The sequence below is a fragment of the Stegodyphus dumicola genome, chromosome 8 (genome assembly GCF_044657685.1).
Source record: "Stegodyphus dumicola isolate Sdum_Otavi_A_Nest chromosome 8, ASM4465768v1".
Classification (NCBI taxonomy): Eukaryota; Metazoa; Arthropoda; class Arachnida; order Araneae; family Eresidae; genus Stegodyphus; species Stegodyphus dumicola.
Genome location: NC_140775.1, coordinates 116840172 through 116864450, shown reverse-complemented (window position 1 = coordinate 116864450; position 24279 = coordinate 116840172). Strand labels below are relative to the sequence as shown.

Here is a 24279-nt window from a genome sequence, read left to right as displayed (position 1 = left end):
CTAAAACTATGTTCTGGCCGAAAGTGGTAAGTTGAAATTAAGAAGCGATAGGAAAGGAAGTTTAATTAAAAATTTAACTATTAATAAAATTAACATAATCCTTACAAGCTAGCTACTGCGGATATTTGGGGGCTCTAGACTTGAAATAGAAAATTGGGGAGCTTAGTTCGATTAGGGTTTAAAAGGATTTATAAGCTTCTGGTATTAATTATCCCTTTGATTTTCCATTTTTATAAAGTATTTGAACTAAGAAATCTTTTGTAGGCTATTTCAACACTAGAATATAAATAACACTGTTCTTAAATTTCAATAATCAACTAGCCTATAATAATAAAACGTTATAATGCGTAGAAGATAGTTTGCGTGAAGGTAGGCTTGCAACTGATGCAGAAACTGAATGTTAGCTAAGTACTAAATTCGCGTTATGATAATTATTTGTTAAACAATAATACAATTACTTTAACAAAATTCCAATTAATTATACTATTACAAAGATAACTTGCAAACAAGCACAAATACTAATAAAGAGTTGCTGAGTATAACATAATATAAAGGTAAGATTATACGGAAGAAGTCAATTAAATATGCCTAAGTGCATAATAATGAAGAAAAGTTAGTGAAGGGTTATAATGCTATCGTTAATGTCACGCTTACTAAACAAACACGGCTGACACTCTTAGCAGCGAGATTGAGATTAATTGGAAAATAATATTTAAACCGCGCTACCCCTTGAAGAACGGTAGTTAGGATAGAAATAAAAGTAAATGAGAGTACTAAATAAGCCTAGCGTGACTGTCTTCATCCGAACACAATTGAAGCACTGGTATTTTTAAACGGAAAGTCAACAATAACAATTTCTGGACTTAAAAAAAGATTCCCATGCATTTTTCGATCTCTTTCATAAACACACTAACATCAACACCCCACGCACCACGTGATTTGCTGCGGTGGAGTATCTGTCGATGGTGCGGCTATGAGAAAAACGGGCACAGAACTTTGGCGGAACGTGGTTATCACATAACAATTTCAGACGCATACTGTTCACTGAATAATGGAATCGTCAAGTTGATGTTAAAAAGTAAAATGCATATCAAAGATTTCTCTATAGCTATAGTTTCAGCCTCCGAATAAATAATAGTTCAAGGTCGAAGGGTTATAATATGAGACTATACTGTTTGCTATCGTTTTAAAATAAAAAGCGGGAGCTATACATACATTTCGTTAAAAGAAAAAAAATCTCTATTTTAGAAGAAAAAGTGGTCAAAAAGAACGTTTTGTATACGGAGATATTTGATTGATGTACTGCAAGCATAAACATTTATTACACATTTTATCAGATAAATCAAGAAAATAAATAATTATATTACAATAATTATTAATTTTATATACATTTTCCAGAAATCGATCAAAATAAAAACTGAAATTTTCCGGAAAAGCTCGTTTGGAGACAATTTGGCGCCCCTCTGCGAGCGGTGGCCGGGGCATCATACACCCCCTTGCCCACCTTCGTCGTTACGCCACTGTATGTCTAATAGAAAATTAACACTGGACTGTTTGGATCATGGGATTAATGGAGGGACAGAGGTACGAACCTCTTTTACTCCTTTTATTATAGAAGATTTTTTAAACTTTTAATCAGTATAGAGCAGTGGTCGTCAACCCTTAGAACTTCACGGACCACTACATATATAATTTTACACTTAGCGGTTCACTAATATGAATTATTTAAAAAAAAACACCCTTAAACCAGACCTTAAAGTCAACATATTAATAAGCAGGAATTTTAATTTTCATTTGTTAATACAATTTTTGGTGTTCAGCAGCATGCCTTTATGGAAATTCAGGCTACTCCCCTGATTATGAGTAACAATTAAAACACCATTAACATCTCACTTATACGCATATTTCGTTCACATTGAAAAATTATATGAAAAGTGCAAAAGTCTTACCTTCTTGTACAGAAAGCTTCACATTTCCACATCAGTCAACAGGGACTTCACGAAAAGCAAGAACAAACCGGCAAACGCAAAGCAAATCAATAAATTGAAAGTGTTATGCCGCCAATTTTTAATTATTGTAAACATAATCATCGCTTATTCCGCAATGGCGCCGCCGATCAACAGTTAGACAAAACGGAAACTTCCAGTGATGCAATCATAAACAAGAATGTAGATGTTTCGCATAAAAATCCATCAAGTCGCCTATTGACACCGATAAAAACTGTATTGTTAACGACTACAACAGCATACGTTTGTAATTCAAAAGGAAAGAGAATTCCATTATTGATAACAGCAGCATATCCATGAATACCAACTCTCCCTTTCGCTACATATACCTGCAAAAATAGCTAAAAAGTCACTAAATTCAGAAGGAATTTCGCTAAAAGTAGTAGCTAAAATTTTTAAAAAAGTATAATACATATTCCATAATAGGTTTTGTTACTCATCTTTTTTAAACTCAGTCTTCATAAAAATTATAAATAATGTCCCAATTTTTCTGCGGACCATCAAAAAGGTTTTACGGACCACTGGTTGGCAACCGATGGTATAGAGGCGAGGACCGTTAATGCTGAAGAACTGGGGACAAAGTCATGGAAGGGTGTAAGAGGAAGAATCATAATTTATGGTAACTAAAATGCAATGAAATGTAGATAAGAGTAAATGAGTGGGAATATGACTCCCAACTGAAAATGAAAGAAAAACGGAGCATTATTGGGACAATATGTGTGACAACGATGGAATGTGTTTATGGCTTAAAGTAGATTTAACTGATATTTTTATATGCGAAAGAGTGTGATCTTCTGAATCGCAGTGAGTCTTGACAATGTTTAACAGAAAGATGAGATCTGATTGCATTGTTTATGATGTAGAAGCCATCTGTACCAGAAGCCGCCTGTAATTTGTCGAAAGATCTTGTCCTTGAATGACATATTTTTTTCGCCGCATGACGCCAGACAGAGGAGGCGTAATTGAGAGCAGGTCTGAGCAGTAACTTATACAGTATAATTTTATTGCTGATGGAAAAATCGCTAAGGCTTCCGAAGAGAGGTTGCTTATTGCAGGGGTGCTTCCTTATCATATCATAGCGGCCCCCAAGATTGAAGCGCTAATCAACCAAGATATCTCGTCACGTGTTATACCTGGCTCCAAGTTACATCTCGATTGTTTAGCGATTAAATTTTAGGGGCCGCTATAATAAGGAAGTACCTTTTTCTGCAACAGTCTTTACATGATAGCTGAAGGTAAATTTGGAATCAAGAATCATTCCAAATTTACCTATGTGTACGGAAGGTAATTTGGCTTCCGTATAAGTAAGGCTTTCCGTACATGTGTACTAGTTTTCTATTAAAGTCATAAAATGAATTATCTTCAATCATCAGCGATTTCAAGAACTATTCCTGTTTGTCTTGTTTGAAGATTTTGAGCTCTATTTTAATTCTATTCCATAATTGATTATATTGATGCTTCCAGTCTGAGTTGAGTGGTTTGCCTTCGTTCTTTTGCTTTATAAACTCCTAGAGTTCTTTTAGCAAGCTTTGAGGAGATCTTGTCTGCTTCAGAAAATTTAGAAATTGCGAACTCTGATATTTCAAGATTAAATCTTGAGCAGAGATTAGAAAGTGTGCATTAGCCGCGAGCTTTTCATGAATGAACATATGAAGACTATTATTATATAAGTAATCTAATATCACTGTAATTGAAAAAAAAAATTTTTTGCCACTTATTTTATCCTTATGAAGACTTACCTTCTCGCCCAGTCAACTTTATTCAGAATCAAGTTAGTTTCCACCACATTTTTCATGAATCAAAAGTTATGAAACAAAATGCTGACTTTAAAATGGTTTCTAAAATCAGTATATCAAACCATATTTTGCCACGTGAGTATGCGTACTCCTAAAAAAAGAAAAGATGCTTTTATTGCAAAAGTTAAGTTAATGCAAAGATTGTTTATATTTATCTGTTTCAAATAGTTACATAAGTTTCAAATCAAATGTACCGAAAAATAAAAAGAATGTTACATTCCATCTTCACAGTACTTGACAGTAATAAGCTGGAAAATCCAGACAATTCATCGCAAACTTCGCCTTTCGCAGCAGATAATTTTCCAAATATCTATATCAATAACCCACTGGAAAATATTGCAACGGATGTTGAGCATATAGAATTCAATAACTTGAAGAAAATTTTAACGTCAAATAAAATAAAGCGTTCCTTCTGCCGGAGTGGTGGATATAATACTCGCAAACTTTCGCCTATAGTGGAGGAAAATATTGACGAAGAAATGGCCGCCCAGTTGGAATATTCTATGGATTTAAATAAATACCGAATATCGGAAGAACCTCCAAAGGTAATTTCATTTTATGTCTAAATGCATTGTAAATGATGAATAGTTTATAATCAAATTCTTGATTATACACCATGTCCTCAAAACCTTGTTTTTGTAATTGTTGGTTGTAGACACATACTTTCGATTACAAGAATATTTTAAATGATACTAATATTCGTGTTTTGGAAATTTTATGTTTAAATAAAAATCAGTTTTGCAAAAAGTTTTGAAATCTAACTTTTTATACGGTCTCTTGGTCCCTTTAATTATATTTAGTAAAAGCTTAGATTCATTATAAAAAATAATATATAAAAATTTTGACTCCCGTACGATAGACATTTAATTTCAAAATTTGCCATTCCCTCCAACCCTAACTTTCCTTCAGATATCTGTTAAAATTAATTAAAATAATTCAAAGTTGATTTTTTTCTTTGATATTATTCTATGATATTCTTTTGTGATTTACTAATATGTAACATTCTTTAATTTATAATATTGGAGCATATGATATGCCAAAAGTAATTTATGACTTTTCAAACCTTAAAAATATGTTATTTATCTTCTCAGGTACTGACTTTCAAAAAGTTAAGTACGCGACAATAAAATCACCAAAACGAAAATGTAAAACTTTGATTAACAGCAAATTTGTACATGAAGATAGGAAATGTGTTTATGCAACGAAAGAAAACAAGCATCATGTGTGAGCAGTTTCCAACTAGCTAGAGAAGATAAGCATGCAAGGACAGCACGCCCTAGGCATCCCATATATTTTCAGTGGAATTAAGATCGAAGCAAGATGGCGGCCACTCTATATGAGATATAAGGTGCGTTCAGACGTGGGCGTAAAGCGCATAGAGGCATAGTCATAAGGGCATAAAATACGGGACATCCGTTCACACCTGCGAGACGGTGTCTAAGCTGTGGCCAATGAGAGAAGCTAAATTTGCGCATGCGTGGATGTGTCTGGACCTTTCGCGCTCTGTTTTCTAGCTCAATTGATTTCTCGCGTCCGCTCTGCTCGTTTTCGTTATTTTGTATCATGGCTTTTTCAGCTCAACACAAAGTTTTACTGGTTCAACAGAATGCTCTTTTATCTGCCCTTCTTATAAGCCAAGAGGCAACGGAAGAAGGTAAAAAAAGAAAAATAACGAAATGGTCCAGAAATATTTTTTTGACAGACTAATACTTGGTTGGTACATATCTTTCTGTGCAAAGCAGTATGGAATATTTCTGCATTGTACTGTAGTACTCTCTATACTATAAACATGCACATGCTTATTTATATACTATATAAAACCTTCTTCAATCTTTATATATAATTTCTCTTAGGAGAAATACGATATTCTAAATATGCCTAATTTAAAAAAAAAATCTTGAGGATAACTAACAGATAGCCTGTATATAATATTTTTCCATTATGCAGGTGTGAAAGCAGTTAAGCTAAAAACAGTACTTACCATACATTATTATTATTATTATTATTATTTTAATTTTCAATCAAAAGGAACATGTTTCTGTGACAGTGAAACATGTGTGCTTAGCACTCCTTATTCACTGTCCCTGTCGATCACTGTAGTAGTTTGCTGCACTACCAGTATCAATTATCACTAGTACTAGTATCCCACAACTGGTCACAATGACCAACAACCACAACTAGTACAATACTAGGAAACGTTCACCCAAGAATGTATTTTATGCTCAATCATTAAATACATTTTGCTGTGTTGCCAGCTGTTTGTATACATCTATTTTTAATAATTTGCATGTATAAGCCGCACCCCTGAATTTAATTTCAACATATGCTGTCATTTCTATTTGCGACCAAATCTCAAAAGTAATTTCACATTGACAAATTTTAGGTACCCAAGTCTTCAAATACATCAAAATTATAAACATTCATACCTTATCCAGGAATTTCTACTAGAGAAATAGCATGAATTTAATGATCAAAATTCTATTCAAATGATAGTAATAAAGAGTGGATAATAATAAATACTATTCATTAAACTATAGTCCATGTTATGAATTATGTGTGCTATTTAGTTTCATTAAAAATAAATTCTTTTCATGGAGAACGTAATTAAAAAACAGAATAGAACTTCAACAGGAGACAAAACTGTCTAGACTGTTGACTGTTGTTTTAAGGATATTTCACTACATTTTTTCTTTCTTGGAATTCATAAGAGCATTTTCTCAAAAGATTAATCTTTTATTACTTATTCAAAGCTTACACCATTGAATTGACTATTGTGATATTCTTAAATAAGTGAAAATAATTTTTTTTAAAGTAATATTTTTACTGTTTAAAAAAACAATTCTAAACTAAAGCTAAAGATTCTTGATATTGATTTGATGTTTTAGTAAAATTAATTCATGAAGTTTGTTTGGAAAGAAAATCAGCATTTGAAGCAAATAGCAATACAATATTTCCAGCTTTTTTAATAAATTTATTCTTAAATACAAAAATAATTAAACAGGAAAAAAATTATAGTAATATTTTTTAAAAAAAATTATAGACAAAAAGAAAGTAATATTAAAAATTTACACAGAAAAAATAAAATTTTTGCAAGCATGCATTTTTTTTAAAGAATTTTCATAATAAAATGAAAAATATTGGATGGGATCAATCATCTACAGGATCATACACAGCGTGCATAATCCTGAGCTGAACTTTCGCTTTACGAGTTTCATCCATATTTTTCAATATAAATTGAAAAACTCATTAAAAAGTGCATTAAAAACTCATTAAAAAATGCATGTCATCATCGTAGATTTCTTGCGAGATCAACTCTCTATTTCGTTCGGATACGATTACAAATCATTATTTCGTTTGGATACGATTACAACTCATTATTTCGTTTGGATACGATTACAACTCACTCGGCTACGATGTGTTCCATATTAAAAAAAAAAAATGTCACCTTCGATGCGACAGCGAAATCGTCTGAAGAAAGCCGCTTCGTTTCAGCTTCGCTCTGATTGGTCGAAGCTTATCCCAAACTCGGCATAAAGTTGAAAACTTGGAACCCTATGCCACGAGCCCTAAACCAGATTCTGTGACGTAGCAGTGACTGGTTTCCTTGGCAACGGAGCTCGGCTTTAACCACTTATGCTCTTTACGCCCTCGTCTGAACGAGGCCATACTCTCACTCTCTAGGTACTTAGCCCACCAGCGGCCGAGCGGTAAAGACGCTGAACACTGGTTGTTCGGTCCGAGGCTCGAATCCCGCGAACGGGTTGGCTGCATGGGCATTTTCGTGGTTTTCCCCATGTGTAACGTGTATACGAACCAGTTTCCCTTAGAAAGTCCTCCAGAAGGCATCCCTCCCTTTAGGCAGAGAGCCCTCGTGTGCTTTGCCATAATTAAATAATCCGATCTCTAGGTATTTATTAACAATATTGGCTGGATGAGAACTGGCGTTATCATTCCTTAAAGATGAAATCAGGACTAACTGCTGCAGCTTGGAGTCTCACAATGGAGTGTTGGGCGTATCCCGGCTACCTCTCAATTATGATGTTTGATGTTGCTCTGGGCCTGATTCCGTATGTTTCGTTTTCTCCAGACCCGTAAACGCTTATCTGATTTCAGGGCAAATCTGGACTCGTCCGTGAAAAGAATATTGCGTCAATCTAAGAAAGTCTAATTCAGATGTTGAAGACACCTCTTTATGATCCCCTCATAACTGGACCTTTATGGAAAACAAACACTTAACGTTCTGCCTCACAATTCCTTTCATGCGTGAAGCCTTCGGAGCTCAGTATTGAGAGATATTACGTTACGATATTACGTTATATTACTGAGAGATATTGTCAAATGACGCTGCAATCGTGAATATAAGAGTTGTGGAGGTCACTCGTCGATTCCGCTTGGCTACTATAGCAATATATCTATCGTATCTTCAAGGCGTGGTAACCTCAGCGTCAACCGAGCGCAGGTTTTCGGACAACTGTTTAGCTTGTTAATTTTAGGTTTTAGTTTAGAATTGTTTTCACAGTCAAGAAATTATACAATAAATATTGCCAAAAAAAAAAAAAAAAAAAAAAAAAAGAGCGATGTCTTTGACTGACTGTCCCTCTTCAGTGCGTCCGATAGCACGCCATCGCTCACTATCTGCCATCCGTCTTCATTCAGTCATAAAAACACAAACATCATCAGAAATTATCTTATGAAATTTGTAAACACTTTGTATCAACATTTAATCCTCAGAATACTGACGTCTTCAAACTCTGCCTAGTTAGTTAGCCAATGTTCAAATACTTATTCGTGATTATCTATAACGTACGATATTTACATACTATATGTATATGTGTGTAAGCTATAATAAAATACGATGGCTATGCTAAGAAATGATTGGCAACCTCAAAACTGACTATTCTAGATTTTATGTTCTCCCCCTAAGTTCAGCTGTTCTCGCAAATTCGAGATTTTTCCATGTTACATAACACTGCTTGAAAAAGGAAACTAAAACCTAAAATTAACCAATCACAGCTTATCTGTACTTATACACCTACGTATTATAAATACTGCTTCGCGAGCAATTACGTCATTCCTTTTCTTAAAACTTCTGCCCTGCAAACATCCATGCGCTGCTATGCTTTCCTGTCTAAAATGATGTCGTACTTTTTAACATGTGTACATAGAAATTATTGTATTCAACTATTATCGAAAAGTAACTTGATGATCTGCCAAAGAAATGATTTGATATGTGTAAAAATAAAGATGGTGATTCTTAAAATCCAGTTTTGTTAGCTTCGTCTGTATGTCTTCAACCTCAGCCATGACGACTACGCAATATATTAATCATTACGTTTCAAAACAGTCTGCATAGCAGTGCCCCTCACTTAATTTCAGAAAACTTTATTTGTTTATTTGAACTGATATATAATTTTTAATTACGTACGAATGCAAACAGTTCACTTTTCTATTTGTGTACGACCTTGAACACGATGACAAGTTTAATTAATCTCGGTCAGTTTTTGTTATGGAGGCGGTCAAACTTTTAGTGTTTTATTTTTTCGGGTACCATACAAAATGTTAGATTTTGTAAATTTTACAATCTTTTTTTTTTTTTTTTTTTTTTTTTTTTTTAATGCCATAACATGAATAGTTTCCATACGAGCACTTTTCTAAGTGAAAATGAGCTTCACCAGTGGCCGAGTGTTTAAGACAGCCAAATATTAGTAGTTCGACATGAATTCGATCCCAAACAAACAGGCTGGCTGCTTGTTTGCTTATTATTTTTCGCATATGTCAAGTGAGTGTGAGCCAGTTACCCTTAGAAAGTCCTCCACGAAGGCATTCCTCCCCTTAGTTAGATAGCACTTGTGTGCTTTTCCATATTCAAATGACCTTACCTGAAAGTGCATATCTATGAACAACGGTTGCGAAAATAAATATAATAAAATTTATTAGACACACTGTATACAGATCTGAAAACGTAGAGCATTTTCGAAATGGCGAATTTTTTACCTACTTTTTTTACTACTTTTACCTACATTGTCAGCTGAATGCTTCCATCCAATTCGAAAATCTATCAATGCAAGAAAGACAATAAATATTCCCTTTGAATGGGAGAAGTGCTCCTATGAGATCGATATCAGTTACATAAATTCTTCCTGGTGGTACATCAGACTCACTTAATTTTGTTTTGGTATACCGGTTGATTTTAGCTCTTTCTGGCAAAGGACGAGAACCCTGAGGTGTAATTAGTATCCTAAAAACTCGATTTGTTGAACAGCGAACGCAGATTTTGAAATATTTATTCTTAAACCAAAAGTATTTAATCTTTCGAAAAATAATTTAAGGTGATTTTCGTGTTCTTCATGCATACCGGATGAAATAAATATACTGTCTAAAACGAACGATAAAAACGAATTCTAATCCTCTAAAGACTTCGTGAATAAATCGTTGGAATGTTGCAGGAGCATTTTTAAACCGAAGCTCCATTACATTAAATTCGTACAACCCGAAAAAAGTGATGATAGCCGTTTTACATTTATCCTCTTCTACAAAGGAAATTTGAAAGTATGTTTTCAATAAATTAGTTTTAGAGAAAATATTTGTGCCTTTTAAAATATGATGGAAATCTTCAATCCGAGGAATTGGGTATCGATCAGATATCGTCTGCGCATTAAGTCGAGGGCAGGCCCCGCAATGACGATATGAATAGTTCTCTTTCGTGACAAGGTGCAAGGGGCTTGACCACTGGGAGTTTGATGGATTCCATTGTCAAGCGTAAAGTCTAATTCCTCTTTAGCTATCGGTAAGCGTTTTGGATCGAGCTATCGTGCCTTTGAATAAATAAGTTAACTACCAGTGATAGTAAAATATGTTTAATTTGTGTAGGAAAAAGGTTAGGTTTAGAAATTTCGAGATATTTCGATAGTAAATCGAAAGTTTTTATGAATTTATATAATGCTGTTACGTAGCTATCTCTTGAAATAACATTAACATCACACTGGGAACTAAGTTGTGTTACTCCATGAATTAATTTTTTCTTATTTATATCGATAAGAAAGTTTTATTTGTGAAGAAAGTCAGCTCCTAAAATACTTTTTGTGACATAAGTAATTATGAATGGAAACTGAAAATCATGATGTAATCCCAAATTAAGAGTTAGCGTTTTTATCCCATATGTAGAGGTATCTGTTCCATTAGCTGCATACAGTTTGTACTCAGTTTTACATTTATTTCTGAGAAGTAGCTGGAATTATGCTTCCTTTAGCTCCGCTATCAACTAGAAAATGCAAATTTGATCTTCGGTCACGAACGAATAAACGAAATTTGCGACAATCCTTCATATTTTCTGCAGGAGATTTTGCGGCTGAACCTACTGTAGATTTTAGTTTTCCTGGTTTTGGAAATTGTAGTTTACCCAAGCACACGGGGGCCAGCATTTCTCTGAAATGCATTTTCCTCCAAATGGAAAATGGTAGAAACAAAATTTGTCATTTTGATCACATTGTTTACGAGATCGTGAACGGGAATTACGAGTTCCTGTGTCTTAATCGAATGATTATTTTATCGATTTTTTGTTCAAACAGGGGTTTAAATATTTCCAACAAATCATGTACGGAAACGACAGATGCATTAGCACTAAATACTTCCATAGTTTCTGATCAGGGCTGTATTTAGACTTGATAAGGCCCTAAGCTATTTGAGCTATCGGGTGCTTTATAAGTCCACATATTATATGTCAGTGCCGTATATGATTTTCGGACAGCTAGAGGGTTTTTTGAAGGGCCTTAAGCTTAAGCTATAGCTTGTGTAGCTTATACGTAAATCCTGCACTGTTTCTGATTCATATCACTAATTGTATCTGCCATAGACGGTAACTTGCTTGCATCTTCATCACTAATTAATAATATATTTTTATTAAATCAGTTAGCGTTTTAAGCCATAATGTTTTGATTAAATTTTCAGACACATCCGTAGTAGCAACAGATCTCAATTTCTGCAAAAGTTCTCGGTTTCAAAAGTGCTTGGTTTCATGTCGCCAAGCTCAGTACTAGTAATGAAACGTTTAATCCGTACATTTTTACTTTCCTTAAATAAATGTAATAATCTAGTTTTAGCATCCGAATATTTTGTGGCACTTTCGCTCGTTACAATATCCCAAATATTTTAGACGAAATTAGGTTCAAGGTGTGAAACTAAATAATTAAATTTCGTTTCTTCTGAAATAATATTATTGATTTTGAACTGTGATACAGCTTGAAAAAACTTTATTTCCGGCTTATCAGTCCAAAAAGAGGGTATTTTTACGTTCACCCTATGAAGTTCCAGCGACTGCATTAATTGTTTCGGAGTGTTTCAGAAGAGTCATTTGTTGTCATTTCAAAAATGAAACAGGGTCAACAATATGTAGTTTTGACTATTGATATTCAAACTGAATTATAATTAGAAACAGCAAGAATCTGTAACGAATAGTTAAGTTTAATGCTTTTATTTTTTAGTAGTCATATCATATTCATATCATATTAGCAGTCATACCATATATATATGGCATATGGGATCGCGCAGCCATATCACATACTCTGTATCAGAAAAACTGCGTTGCACAGTTCCATGTATCAAAATGTACAGCGCGAAGAGGTCTATAATGCCTTGGACTGTCAGCAGTGACACCATTTGCTTCGGTTTGTCTTGAAGCTGCAGCACAGTAATTAGTCCCTAAAATTGTACAGTCAACGATTTAGTTCAGGTTTTGTTTAGAGTATTATGATGATAGAATCCATATGTGGATGTACTAAGGGGTAATGAATGTTGAAAGCTTCAGCTCAACAGGTGTATCATTAACAGGTACAACTCCGGATTGATGTTATGGGGTAACAATGGGTGCACATCCTGTTGATTTTTAATAAAGACATGCGGTATTTCGACCAATCACCTTGTAGGTGATAGGCTCCCGCCTTCTTAGGCCCATATCACACATGAACAACTGTTTCGGACATTTTTCTGCCTGGTTTACTATTGAAAGAAAGACGCGCGATTTTGTCCTTCCTTTCAAAAAAAATTCCAAGTTGTTCGTTTTCAACCAATCAGCTGTCAGCTTGTTTGTAATGGAGAACCAGTTTTCCCTGTGTTAACCTCAAAGCAATCTGTGGCGATTGGCTATTGTGACAAAGCAGAAAAATTGTTCCAAGCAGTTGTTCCTTCGAAACCAACGTATGTGTGATAGCAGCCTTAGCATGCCTTCGTTGTATAGCGGTCAGCACGCTCGACGTGAATTCGAGAGGTCTTTGTTTCGAATCCCGCCTAGGGCATTGCTCATTTTTCATCTCTCCTGCTTTCGAAATAACCTACAGTGGCGCCCGAATAAAAAAAAGGTGATGGATGATGATTTTCCGCCACCAGGATTTGCGATTGGGTCCTCTAATCCCCAGGCGCCCTTTAAAAGGGGGAGTATATAAGCTATTTCTCCCGCCTTCTAAGCATGCCTTCGTGGTGTAGTGGTCAGCACTCTCGATGCGTATTCGAGAGGTCCGTGGTTCGAGTCCCGGCGAGGGCATTGCTCATTTTTCACATCTCCTGCTTCCAAAAAATCCTATGTCTCTACAACCTTTACATTGTTGAGGTTTCAACGGGCGTGGCTGCATCACAATTTCGGAAATCCTTTGCCTTGCCTTTGATCAAGACAATGAGAAACTGTATGATACAAACCCTGTCTATGTTTTCCCAATACATAAGATTCTTCGACTCCTAATTTAGTTGGCACATTCTCCTGATAGCTCACCAACTGAAAACGTTTGATCCGTAGTTACACAGAGGTTGACATGACAACACTCGCCAAACAGGTACAGGTTGAAACAAGGCATCTGTGCATTCCAGAGGATACGTTAGGTATCGCCGAGCAATGCTAACTGTCAAACTCCATCTCGGTTTTTGATGAAGAACACACCAGGTTGCGGTCCAAAGGTGTTCCACGCCTCTTTCCGTACCTCTAACCACTTGAGTCTCCCCCCCCCTCGGGGTCGGCGTAGCGAATTCTGCGAAGCTACTGGCTAGGATCTGTATCTAGGCAATCTCGGCCACGGGGGTATAAAATTTATGAACTTGGTTGTTTTGAAGGCCCTGGGAAAGGTCACTTATTGGCCGGCCTCGGGGTCTGGCAAGTCCTGAGCAGTACGGCTCAAGTAGCCGGGGGAGGTAGCGCCCCCGGTGTTTCCTGGGTAATGACCCACTGCGGCGGGCAGCCCGAGCGACTGACTGGTAGCAAATCAAACGACCAGTGGTGCCTGGTGAATCCCAGGTGGTGCGCCGCTCTTCCGGAGAGGCAATAGCGAAGGTTGAACCTCTGCGACTTGTCCTAAAGGGACAGTGGACCTGTAATGTTGTTCAGTCTAACGAGACATGGAAGCCTATAATTAGTTAGTTAACCACTTGAGAGAACTTTCGATTCGCTTGTATATTGAGTTGCTGCACAGACAATGTACACCTACAAACAACCATACCTTCTCCGGTATTCGAACACGGATTTATCGTTGCAATAGTCAGCATCACTAATCACTATACCGCTTAGCCGCACCACCGCCAAACAGTACTGTAGTTCAACATTTGGGGGCACAGAACTGAAGCCGCATAGACTGCAATACTCTCAGCTGTTATCCAAAGTCTGTTTGAAATAAATATGATTTTGCATACTCATACCTTTTTTCTACTACAGAAATTCTATTACAGAAATTTCAGTGCTTAGCAGTTCAAGAAAATTTATATGAAAACCCTTCTTCAGTATCATGTTATTGAGAAATGATCATTATTATGTAATATTTACATTTTAGTGTAAGCTTTCTTTTCCTATTTTTCGCAGATGCTATTTAAAATATTTAATTTATTTATATTGCTTTAATATTTTTAACTGTTAATTTACACATTGTTTATAAATGCTCATTTAGAGAGAAATTCTGCAAAAATGTTTCAGGTAATAGAAGATTACACGAAGAAAAGAAGTACTACCTGTCAACTGTTCGGGGAATCAAAGGAAAGACTCAATATACCTGTTTCTCCACCCATGAATGACGTTGAATTAAAGAGAATACTGCAAGAATTAACTCTTTTTACAAAATTCAAAACAGGATTCTTAAAGACTTAGTCTCACAACACAGTTAATATATCAAAAATAAGTTTATTTCGTATTTCTCTGAAAAAGCTTTACACAATATAGCAACTTAAATCGTGATATTTTAATCATTTATTTCTTGAAACCAAAATAGCTTATGCACAACGCAGATGTTATCGAATATTTGGCTTGTGTTTGCAAACCCGCGGATATTTTGTAAGTTGCTTTTTCAAGTAATTTTTCTGTTTTATTAAAGTATATCAAAAATGTATCCTAAGTTTGATGCCTGGTAAACTTACCATCCCTCTTTGTGTTGTGGTTATTGTAAATACGATATATTATTTGTTAGTACCTCATGGCAGAGTAGTTCATTATTTTCAATGAAGTAACATGCTTCGTCAGAATGAATATCAATTAGATATTTTTTTCTGTTTCTATAAATAAATTAGTTATATGTACAAGGGTTAGACAATGAGACTGAAAGATTTAGCTAATGTAACGTTCGAAACTTCAAGCCAGTACATTCATTTATGGTTGTAAAACCTGAAAATGTTTTAATTTTATAAGCAGTAGCAGAGTCCGAAGCTCGAATTTTAAGCGATGTTACTTACTTCCAATACTGAGATTTATAGGATAGAACTGTGCATATGTTGGAGTCCAAAAAAAAAGACAAATTATTGACATTCGTCTGGAACCATGTGTGTCTTTTACCAAGATACAGATCTTTTTCATATTGCGAGGACCACACCTCATATATCTAGAAAAGCAAAAGACTTCATCCAATCGGAGTAATTGCTAAGATGACAGAAAATTTTTTGAAAACGTTTTAGAGAGTTGAAAGGAATTATAGTCAGAAAGCATAACATTGCAATTGCTCAAGTTATGGTATAACTTAATATTCTCCAAAATTCACCCATTTTTGCAACATCTGTCTATCGGAGGCTTCATAGAATAGATATTTACTATCAGCAACTACCGAAAAGCCACTGATAATTCGTGTCCAGGCTAAACGCTGTTTTCAAAATATCAGGAGTTCAAAACTTAGTACGCAATGTAAAATTTTTAACCCAATTTGTAAAGTATTCCATCAGAAGCACATGATCCAAACTGTGTCATGTTCAGATTGAAGCACAGATGTAAACTAGTGGTTTTTAAGCAGTATCGTAGAAATCTCTGGAAACGCTGATTGCTTTTGATGGTCCCCTGAGGCAACAGGACTGTATAGGAAAATAATGCACTAGTTACTCAAAACTTAGGAGATATCAAAACTTAGGAGCTTGTAGGGTTTATATTTATTTTAACTAACATTTATTTTAAGTTTAAACTATCTTTCCTGTCAAGCCTTACTTTTCCCTGGAATTGCCAATGCCAGAGTATGTAAATTTTAGTAGAACGCGCAAAGTATTCAAAATAGTCAGCGGAAGTATTCTGAGTTAAATAGAAGGGAAACGAGTTCGAAAATGTGCTTTCTTGCTTCACGAGCGGGGAGGTGGCTAGTTAGAAATTGAAGAACCACGCATTTCGGCTTGTGTGCTTGCCTCGGTAGATTGTTAAATCTTTCAACATAATATTCAGAAGTTTGCTGAATTATCAGCGGTATTTTAGAATGCGGTTAGGTTAGTTACGTTTAGAGAGCCTCGTAGGTAGTAACTTGTTATTATTCATTTTTAGTTTCTTATTTTTGTTTTACCGCCGGGTCAGCGTAGTTTGTGAGCGTCAAGAGCACGCATCTGTAATTTCTAAAGTTGAATAAAAAGGGATTTAAACCCTTCTCAAGACTTTGTATACTTTCCAGTTCATAGCAGTCACCACTATTGTTGCGTGCAGGTTGAGAACGCGCAATATTACATTGGCGCCCGAACACTTGTCGAACTGAAACGGCCGAAAATTGGATGGAAGCTGCTGGACAACAACAAGAAATGGCAAGCCAATTGGAAGGATTGGGATACCTGGTCCAGACGATGAGAGCGTCAATCAAGCCAAACGTCAATTTCGACGGAAAAAATTCGGTGGCGATATTTCTAGAAGCCCTCGAAAATCACTTTCAGCTCTACACTGTGCCTGAAAGACAAAAAGTTGCCATCGCCACATCCGCACTAAGAGGACAGGCCTCGCTATGGTGGAAGAATATAGGCAAATTTTTTTAGGGGAATTTGGAAGCCAGACATATACATTTGAAAATTTCAAAAAATCGTTATTAAAGGCCTTCCCCATAGTGAAAGACCGAGCAAGGCTAGAAGCCGAACTATATAGTTTTTATCAACGGGATATAGAAGAGTTGACGGACTTTATTCTGCGAAAAATTAAGCTGACGGATATGCTCTATGGGAAGAAACCCGACGCGGAGATTATTGAAATAATCTTACCAAGATTGCTACCTGCTGCTCAAGATTACTTCGAAATTAGAAACCCAAGCACATTGCAGGAGCTCTTCGAATTGGCGGTCGAGTTCCAAAATCGCAGAATAGCGGAAAAAGTTAGAGGGGCATCGTATTCTCAAAGTATCCGAAGGCAATCTTCAAATGAGCAGACCAGAAATGCAAACCGCTTTTATGGGGAAAAGAGCTATCAAGCTAACTCATCCAAGCTCGAAGGTCAAGGCCCAAAAAAGAAATTTGAAAACAACCGTCCGCGTACCCAGAAGGCAGAAGTTGAAAAGAAAGCTTTAAACGAGTAGAGGGGCCTGTGAAAGCGAGGGTCCAGACCCCGGAAGTTTTGAAAAAACCCTCAAGAAGATACTTAAATACGGTCATCGTAAAAAACTCACAATTACCAATTATGCAAGTCTTGGTTGGCGATGTACCAGTAGAAGCCCTCATCGATACAGGAGCAGAAGGTAATTTTATGAGTGATATTTTTTTTAAGAAGAATTTTAATAGGTTTCGATTATTTAAAAATAAAAACACAGAAATCATAGCAGCGCAAGGACAAACTTGTCATTGTATTGGAAAACTATCTTTAAAAATACAGGTTCAAAACAATAAAAAACTTGCAAAGTCCACTTATTTTAGGTATGGAGTTTTTAAAAGCCGCGAAGGCCAAATTGAATTTTCAGGAAAGTTCTGTCGTGCTGGAGATGGATCGGAGGGTGGTGGAACCAGTGGAACAACCGCAAGTCGACCTTAGCCATTTGAATGACAATGAAAGCCAAGCCATCCAGCAAGTGGTGAGTACTTTTTCAAACTTGTTTTTAGAACGGCCTGGTAGTTGTCAGATAGTTACGCATGAGATACAGTTAACTGCTGACAAACCCTGTAGGACTAAACCTTACCGCTATGATAAACAGAAAGAGCAAATCATAGAAGAACATATTCAGGAAATGTTAAAGAACTAAATAATAACGCCCATAAATAGTGAGTACGCGAGTCCAGTCGTACTATGTAGGAAAAAGAACGAGTTTCCTCCTTCGGATAAAAGGGCTTGAAGGTTTGCTATCGATTACAGAAAACTTAATAGTGTTACTAAATTCCCAGTTTACCCTTTGCCGGTTATAGAGGAAATTATCAGAAAGATTAAATCTACAAGATACATGACTACGTTGGACTTAACGTCTGGCTACTAGACCCGAAGACATACATAAAACCGCGTTTATAACAAAATCGGGCGCTTATGCATTTTTACGCATGCCCTTTGGGTTGTGTGGGGCCCCATCAACATTCCAGAGAGCTATGGAAATTGTTCTAAAGCCTGTCCTAGGAAAATCGACTTTAATCTATCTAGATGATATAATTATAACGAGTAGTACGTTGGAACAACATATTAAAGATCTAGAAGAAGTTTTTAAATTATTAAAAGAGGCCGGTCTTACAATTAACGCCTCAAAATGCAAGTTCGCAACTAAAGAACTTAAATATCTGTGTTATAAAATTTCGCAAAAGGGTATAGAAACTCAAGATTCAAAATTAAAAGCCATCAAGAATTTCCCACCTCCCAACACCGCCAAGAAACTTTCTTCTTTCCTTGGGTTATGTTCTTATTATCGGTCATTCATAAAAGATTTTGCTAATAGTGTTGAACCCTTGTTAGTAATTAAAAGAAAGAAAAGTAAATTCACGTGGTCAGCAAAAGCAAATACCGCATTTGAAAGGTTAAAAGAAGCGCTCATCAGTGCCCCTGTTTTGAAATTCCCGGAGGGGGACGAAAACCTGGAAATTGCAGCAGATGCGTTGGACTATGCTGTAGGTGCTGTTCTCATGCAAAATGGCCATCCTTTGGCATTTTTTGGCAAAACGTTGAACCCTACACAAAGGAATTATACAGCTACAGAGAGAGAAACATTAGCCGTATTAATGACTGTACACAAATTTCGAGTTTATTTCGGCAAAGCGCCAGTAACAGTCTTTTCGGATCATGCGGCTGTTGGTAGACTTTACTCGGAAAAACCTAACGCCCAGGTTAATAAGATGGGCTTTAAAACTTCAAGAATATAATCTCATAATTAAATATAAACCGGGTAAGGAAAACAATGTAGCTGACGCACTTTCTCGTATAAAACTGGACGATGAAGGAAATGAACTCAAATGCGCTGTGTTGACTTCAAACATTTTAGATTCTAGAGAAATAATTATTGCTGAATTGAAAGCTGATCCTGAATTTGGAAGTATCTATGCATATTTGAAAGACCCCGAAAGCTTTGAGCACACAGATATCGATGCGATAAGAAATAGAGCAGAAAACTATGAAAAAATAGATAATTTATTATTTTATACGAAAACAACAAACGAAAATCTCGAGTACAAACCAGTCATCCCAGCCTCGCTTCGATTAAGCATTTTGAAGGAATTACACGACGCGAAAACAGCGGGTCATTTAGAGGTCAGAAAGACTTTAAAAAGGGTACGCGAGGCGGTATATTTCCCGCAATTATACAAAATAGTAACTCGTATGTCAGGTCCTGCAATCAATGTCAGTGAATAAATGATATTAATTACAGCCCGGCCGGGTACTTAAATAGCATTCGCGCTACATATCCGAATGAAATTTTAGGCATAGATCTTCTTGGTCCTTTCCCCCAGAGTGAGTTAAATAAAAATCGTTTTCTTTTAGTAATTGTAGATCATTTTTCAAAATGGACAGAAATTGTTCCACTTAAACGCGCGTCAGCCAAAACAGTCGCAGATGCATTCTTACACAGATACATTTTAAAATACGGTGCACCGATAAATGTCATTAGCGATAACGGTAAACAATTAGTTAGCCAAATATTTGAAAATATTTGCACTGGACTTGGCATACGCCATATCAAAATGGTTCCGTATAGACCACAGGCAAACATCGCAGAAAGAGTTAATAAAAATATTGTAAAAATAATTCGAAGTTATGTTAGCACACATCACAAGCGCTGGGATGGCTACATAAATGAGTTAGCTTATGCTTTAAGAACGGCAAATCACGATACTACGGGAAAAACTCCAACAGAGTTATTTTTAGGACGGAAGTAAATTACGCCATTAGATAAATTATTCTTTGTGCAACAAAGACAGCAAGAATTTAAACAAAAAGATGTGCAAAAACTCATTGACCAGGCGGTTAAAAGCTCGGATACGGCAAGAAATAGACAAAAATATATAATATGATAGAAAACGCCGTGAAGCAGATTTTAAAGTTGGACATAAAGTGTTGAAGCGGAAATTTTCTTTATCAAGTGCCCCAGACAATTTTACTGCAAAGTTAGCTCCAAAATTTGAAGGCCCCTATGTAATTCAGAAAATAAAGGGAGTCGTATTGTACCTTAAGAACGAGAGAGGGGAAATCTGTAAAGCAAGTCCCGACCAGGTTAAAAAAAATATTATAATCAAAATGATTTTGAAATCCTTAAAAGTTTCTTGCAGGACTCAGGCGTAAAAGAAGTAGAAGGTCCAGAAGTAATATCACCCGCTCCACCACCCAAGATGCAGAGAACTGAAGAGAAACCTAGCCCTGCTACAAGTCATGCGACGGTACCGAAAAGAAGAAATGAAAACGTTCAGACTCCAGCATTTAAGAAATACAAGAAAGCAACGCCGCAGCGTAAAAAAGCTTTGGTAAAGAGGAAAACACCACTTACAACGTATCGCAGTAGAAGTTCTACATCGAGGAAAACGCTTCCAGGGCCAGAGTGTCAGGTGCAAACAAGGCCACCGTTCCCGAGAACGAAAAGACAGCAGGAGGATCGAAAAGACCACCACCAACAGAAGAAATTCAAGCATGATTCCAGACCGGAGGACGCCAGGGGTAAAACGGAAAAGACAGCAACCCGACGACTACCACTCCAAGAGGCCAGCATGCAGAGGGCGGAAAAGAAATATCAACATGGACGACACTCGAAGGACACAAAGGAGACGACTGACGTCGATGAATTCCATATCATGGGAGCAGTTCTGCCAGAAGAGGATGTCGGAGTTCCAATCATCGAAAACTCAAAGATAAGTTAAAATCTTCTATAAATTTTTTCCTTTTGTTCCGAAATGTTATGCGTAAATACGAAGTTCTATGTTTTGACGGAAGTCAATTTGTCTCGGTTGAGACATAGTTTTGTTTTACTTTATTTAGCTAAGGCAAAAGTATTATTTTTGTTAAGTATAAAATCTAAGAACAAGCAGTTTCTGTTGGTCGAAAGACTAATTCTGTTATGTTAAAGCCAAAATTTGGCCAAAGATAAAAATAACTTCGTATTCTTGTATTAATAAGAAATTTAATTTCAGTGCCGCCAGCTTGGCGAAGAATGCGTAAAGTAAAAATTTATTTTTCTCTTATTCATTTTATGGTAAATTGTAAAAATCATATGGATTAGAATTTTGTAAATACGTAATACTTGAAAGTTATGTAAAAGTAGAATTTAGTCTAAAAGCATAAAATTTTAGATGCTAAAAGTAAATGCTCAAAAGAAATGAATTCAAATTTAAGTATTAAACTGTAGATAAAATCATGCTTTAGAGCGAAAGCCTGCATGTCTAAAGATGAATGAGGGGGAATTTAGAATGAATGTGTTTTGTAGGGTTCTCCACCTACACTTGAATTTTAAGAATGTTAAAATAGCTCATCGAGTTTTAGAGTGTCGAGTAAGGTGTGTCTATTTAGTCGTTGAATTCTAACAAATCATTGTGGTTAGGGGAAGTGTTGCAATACTAAAACACGAATATTCCCGTTTGACACCACACATGGTGGAGAGCCAGGGTAAAGTTAAATTCATGTTTGAATACTTGAGTGAATGTGAATTAAGCAGTAACTAAGGAAAATAAATCGATCAAAAACAAAAACTTATTCAGTGTCAAAAAAGTGTAAATTATAATGTATTTAGAAAGATACTGATACTTATTCCTTCCAGATGCTGGAAGGAAGAGAACAGATTGATTGCAGAAGTCCAGGAAAGGTTGCTGTAAGAAGAGAGGGTTAAATAAGTATCTACAGAAATTTATCATACCTTTTGTGAGAAAACAGTTTTTTATGTAAACGAGGCTCTTAATCTTTAGTTCATAATTGTGGAAACTTTTCAATAGGTCGCTTCTAGGACCTGCTTCCAAGTTTACCAAATTCTGGCAGCGGCAAATGTAGGGTTTATATTTATTTTAACTAACATTTATTTTAAGTTTAAACTATCTTTCCTGTCAAGCCTTACTTTCCCCTGGAAGGTAAGGCTTGTAAATGCCAGAGTATGTAAATTTTAGTAGAACGCGCAAAGTATTCAAAATAGTCAGCGGAAGTATTCTGAGTTAAATAGAAGGGAAACGAGTTCGAAAGTGTGCTTTCTTGCTTCACGAGCGTGGAGGTGGCTAGTTAGAAATTGAAGAACCGCGCGTTTCGGCCTGTGTGCTTGCCTCGGTAGATAGTTAAATCTTTCAACATAATATTCAGAAGTTTGCTGAATTATCAGCGGTATTTTAGAACGCGGTTAGGTTAGTTACGTTTAGAGAGCCTCGTAGGTAGTCACTTGTTATTAGTCATTTTTAGTTTCTTATTTTTATTTTACCGCCGGGTCGGCGTAGTTTCTGAGCGTCAAGAGCACGCATCTGTAATTTCTAAAGTTGAATAAAAAGGGATTTAAACCCTTCTCAAGACTTTGTATACTTTCCAGTTCATAGCAGTCACCACTATTGTTGCGTGCAGGTTGAGAGCGCGCAACATTACAAGCTTATTCCTTTTGTACAGAAAGGTGTCATTTATAAGCGATTTTTGAAAATTCGGCACCCAAGGGGGTGCAAAATGTGTTTTTCATATAACGAAGAAACAGATATGCTTAAGATTCTTGTTTTGAAATGTAATGGAACATGAATACCTAAAAACCAGTTTCAGAAGTTTTCAAAATTGGGCCCCCAAGGGTTGGGGCAAAACGTGTTTTTCACATATTTCTTCATACCTCAGATATACATTAGATTACTTCTTTAAAATATAAGGAACACGAATACATGCTGACATCAGTATGAGTGAGGTGGAGGACTGATTGGCATAAACTGTAAGTTTACATGATGTACAAGTAAGCTTATTAAAGGTATGTAAAGCTAGTTAGTATATAAAAAACTTAAGGTTTCTATTATTAATGTTATTAATAACTACAGTCACAAAATAAAAATGTAGCAGTATGTGGCAATTCACAAAACTGTGATGTGATTTTGAAATTGTGATGAGATTGTTACAATGTTCAGTTAGTTTTAAACAATTGTACACATAATAAAAAGGCCAGTGCACAATATGTTAATGTACATGTGGTTGAATAATTAGAAAATAAAAACTTGACAAATATTAAATAACAAGTATTAAGTAGTAGAAAATATTGCTTGCAGTTTAAATTTGGGGATGATTTAGTGCCACCAAAATATATTTATGTGCATTAAAACTATTGGTAATAATATGTTGATTGAACAGTATAAAAGTCAAAGAATGATTGATTGTATGGACAATATTTGATATTGTTGGCCTTGTGAAAAAGGAAGGCAGTAAGGCAAAGAAGATGAATAATTCTCACACAGAATAATTCAACCTATCATGAGCACCAGAGATAAAGGTTCAAGATCCAGTTCTGACCTTCTGCATCATGTATTGTTCCTCGTCATTAAAGGGATCAAAGTTGTAATTATCTTATTATTAAAGAGAAGTTCTGAAAATTGAGAATGAGACAGAGTATTATATAAATAAGAAAAAAGTATCACTTGGCACATAAAAAATATAAAACACTTACAGGCATTTGAAGGAAGATGTTTTAGATGATAAAAATGGACAAAAAGAATTTTGAATAGGTACTAATAACTATTGCTAAAATATTTTTTTTTCACTAGATGTGTTAAGATTCTTCAATGAGATTGTAGGTAAAATTTTTGTGATCCAAAATAATTTTTAGAATTGTATTATTGTCTTCATTCTGTGAAGTTACTGTAGAAGTTTTGGTGAGTTTCTTTTTATTTTTTGTATTTGAGAATCT

At 35.7% G+C, this 24279-nt stretch overlaps 1 protein-coding gene across 1 annotated transcript; it reads left to right on the top strand.

Moving 5' to 3' along the window:
* Positions 1-511: 511 nt before the first annotated feature.
* On the top strand, positions 512-15168 carry LOC118185005 (uncharacterized). Its single transcript, XM_035354772.2, has 2 exons — positions 512-4347; positions 14748-15168. The coding sequence occupies exons 1-2, from the start codon at positions 3991-3993 to the stop codon at positions 14916-14918; spliced, it is 528 nt and encodes a 175-aa protein (XP_035210663.1). The 5' UTR covers positions 512-3990; the 3' UTR covers positions 14919-15168.
* The last annotated feature ends 9111 nt before the right edge of the window (positions 15169-24279 follow it).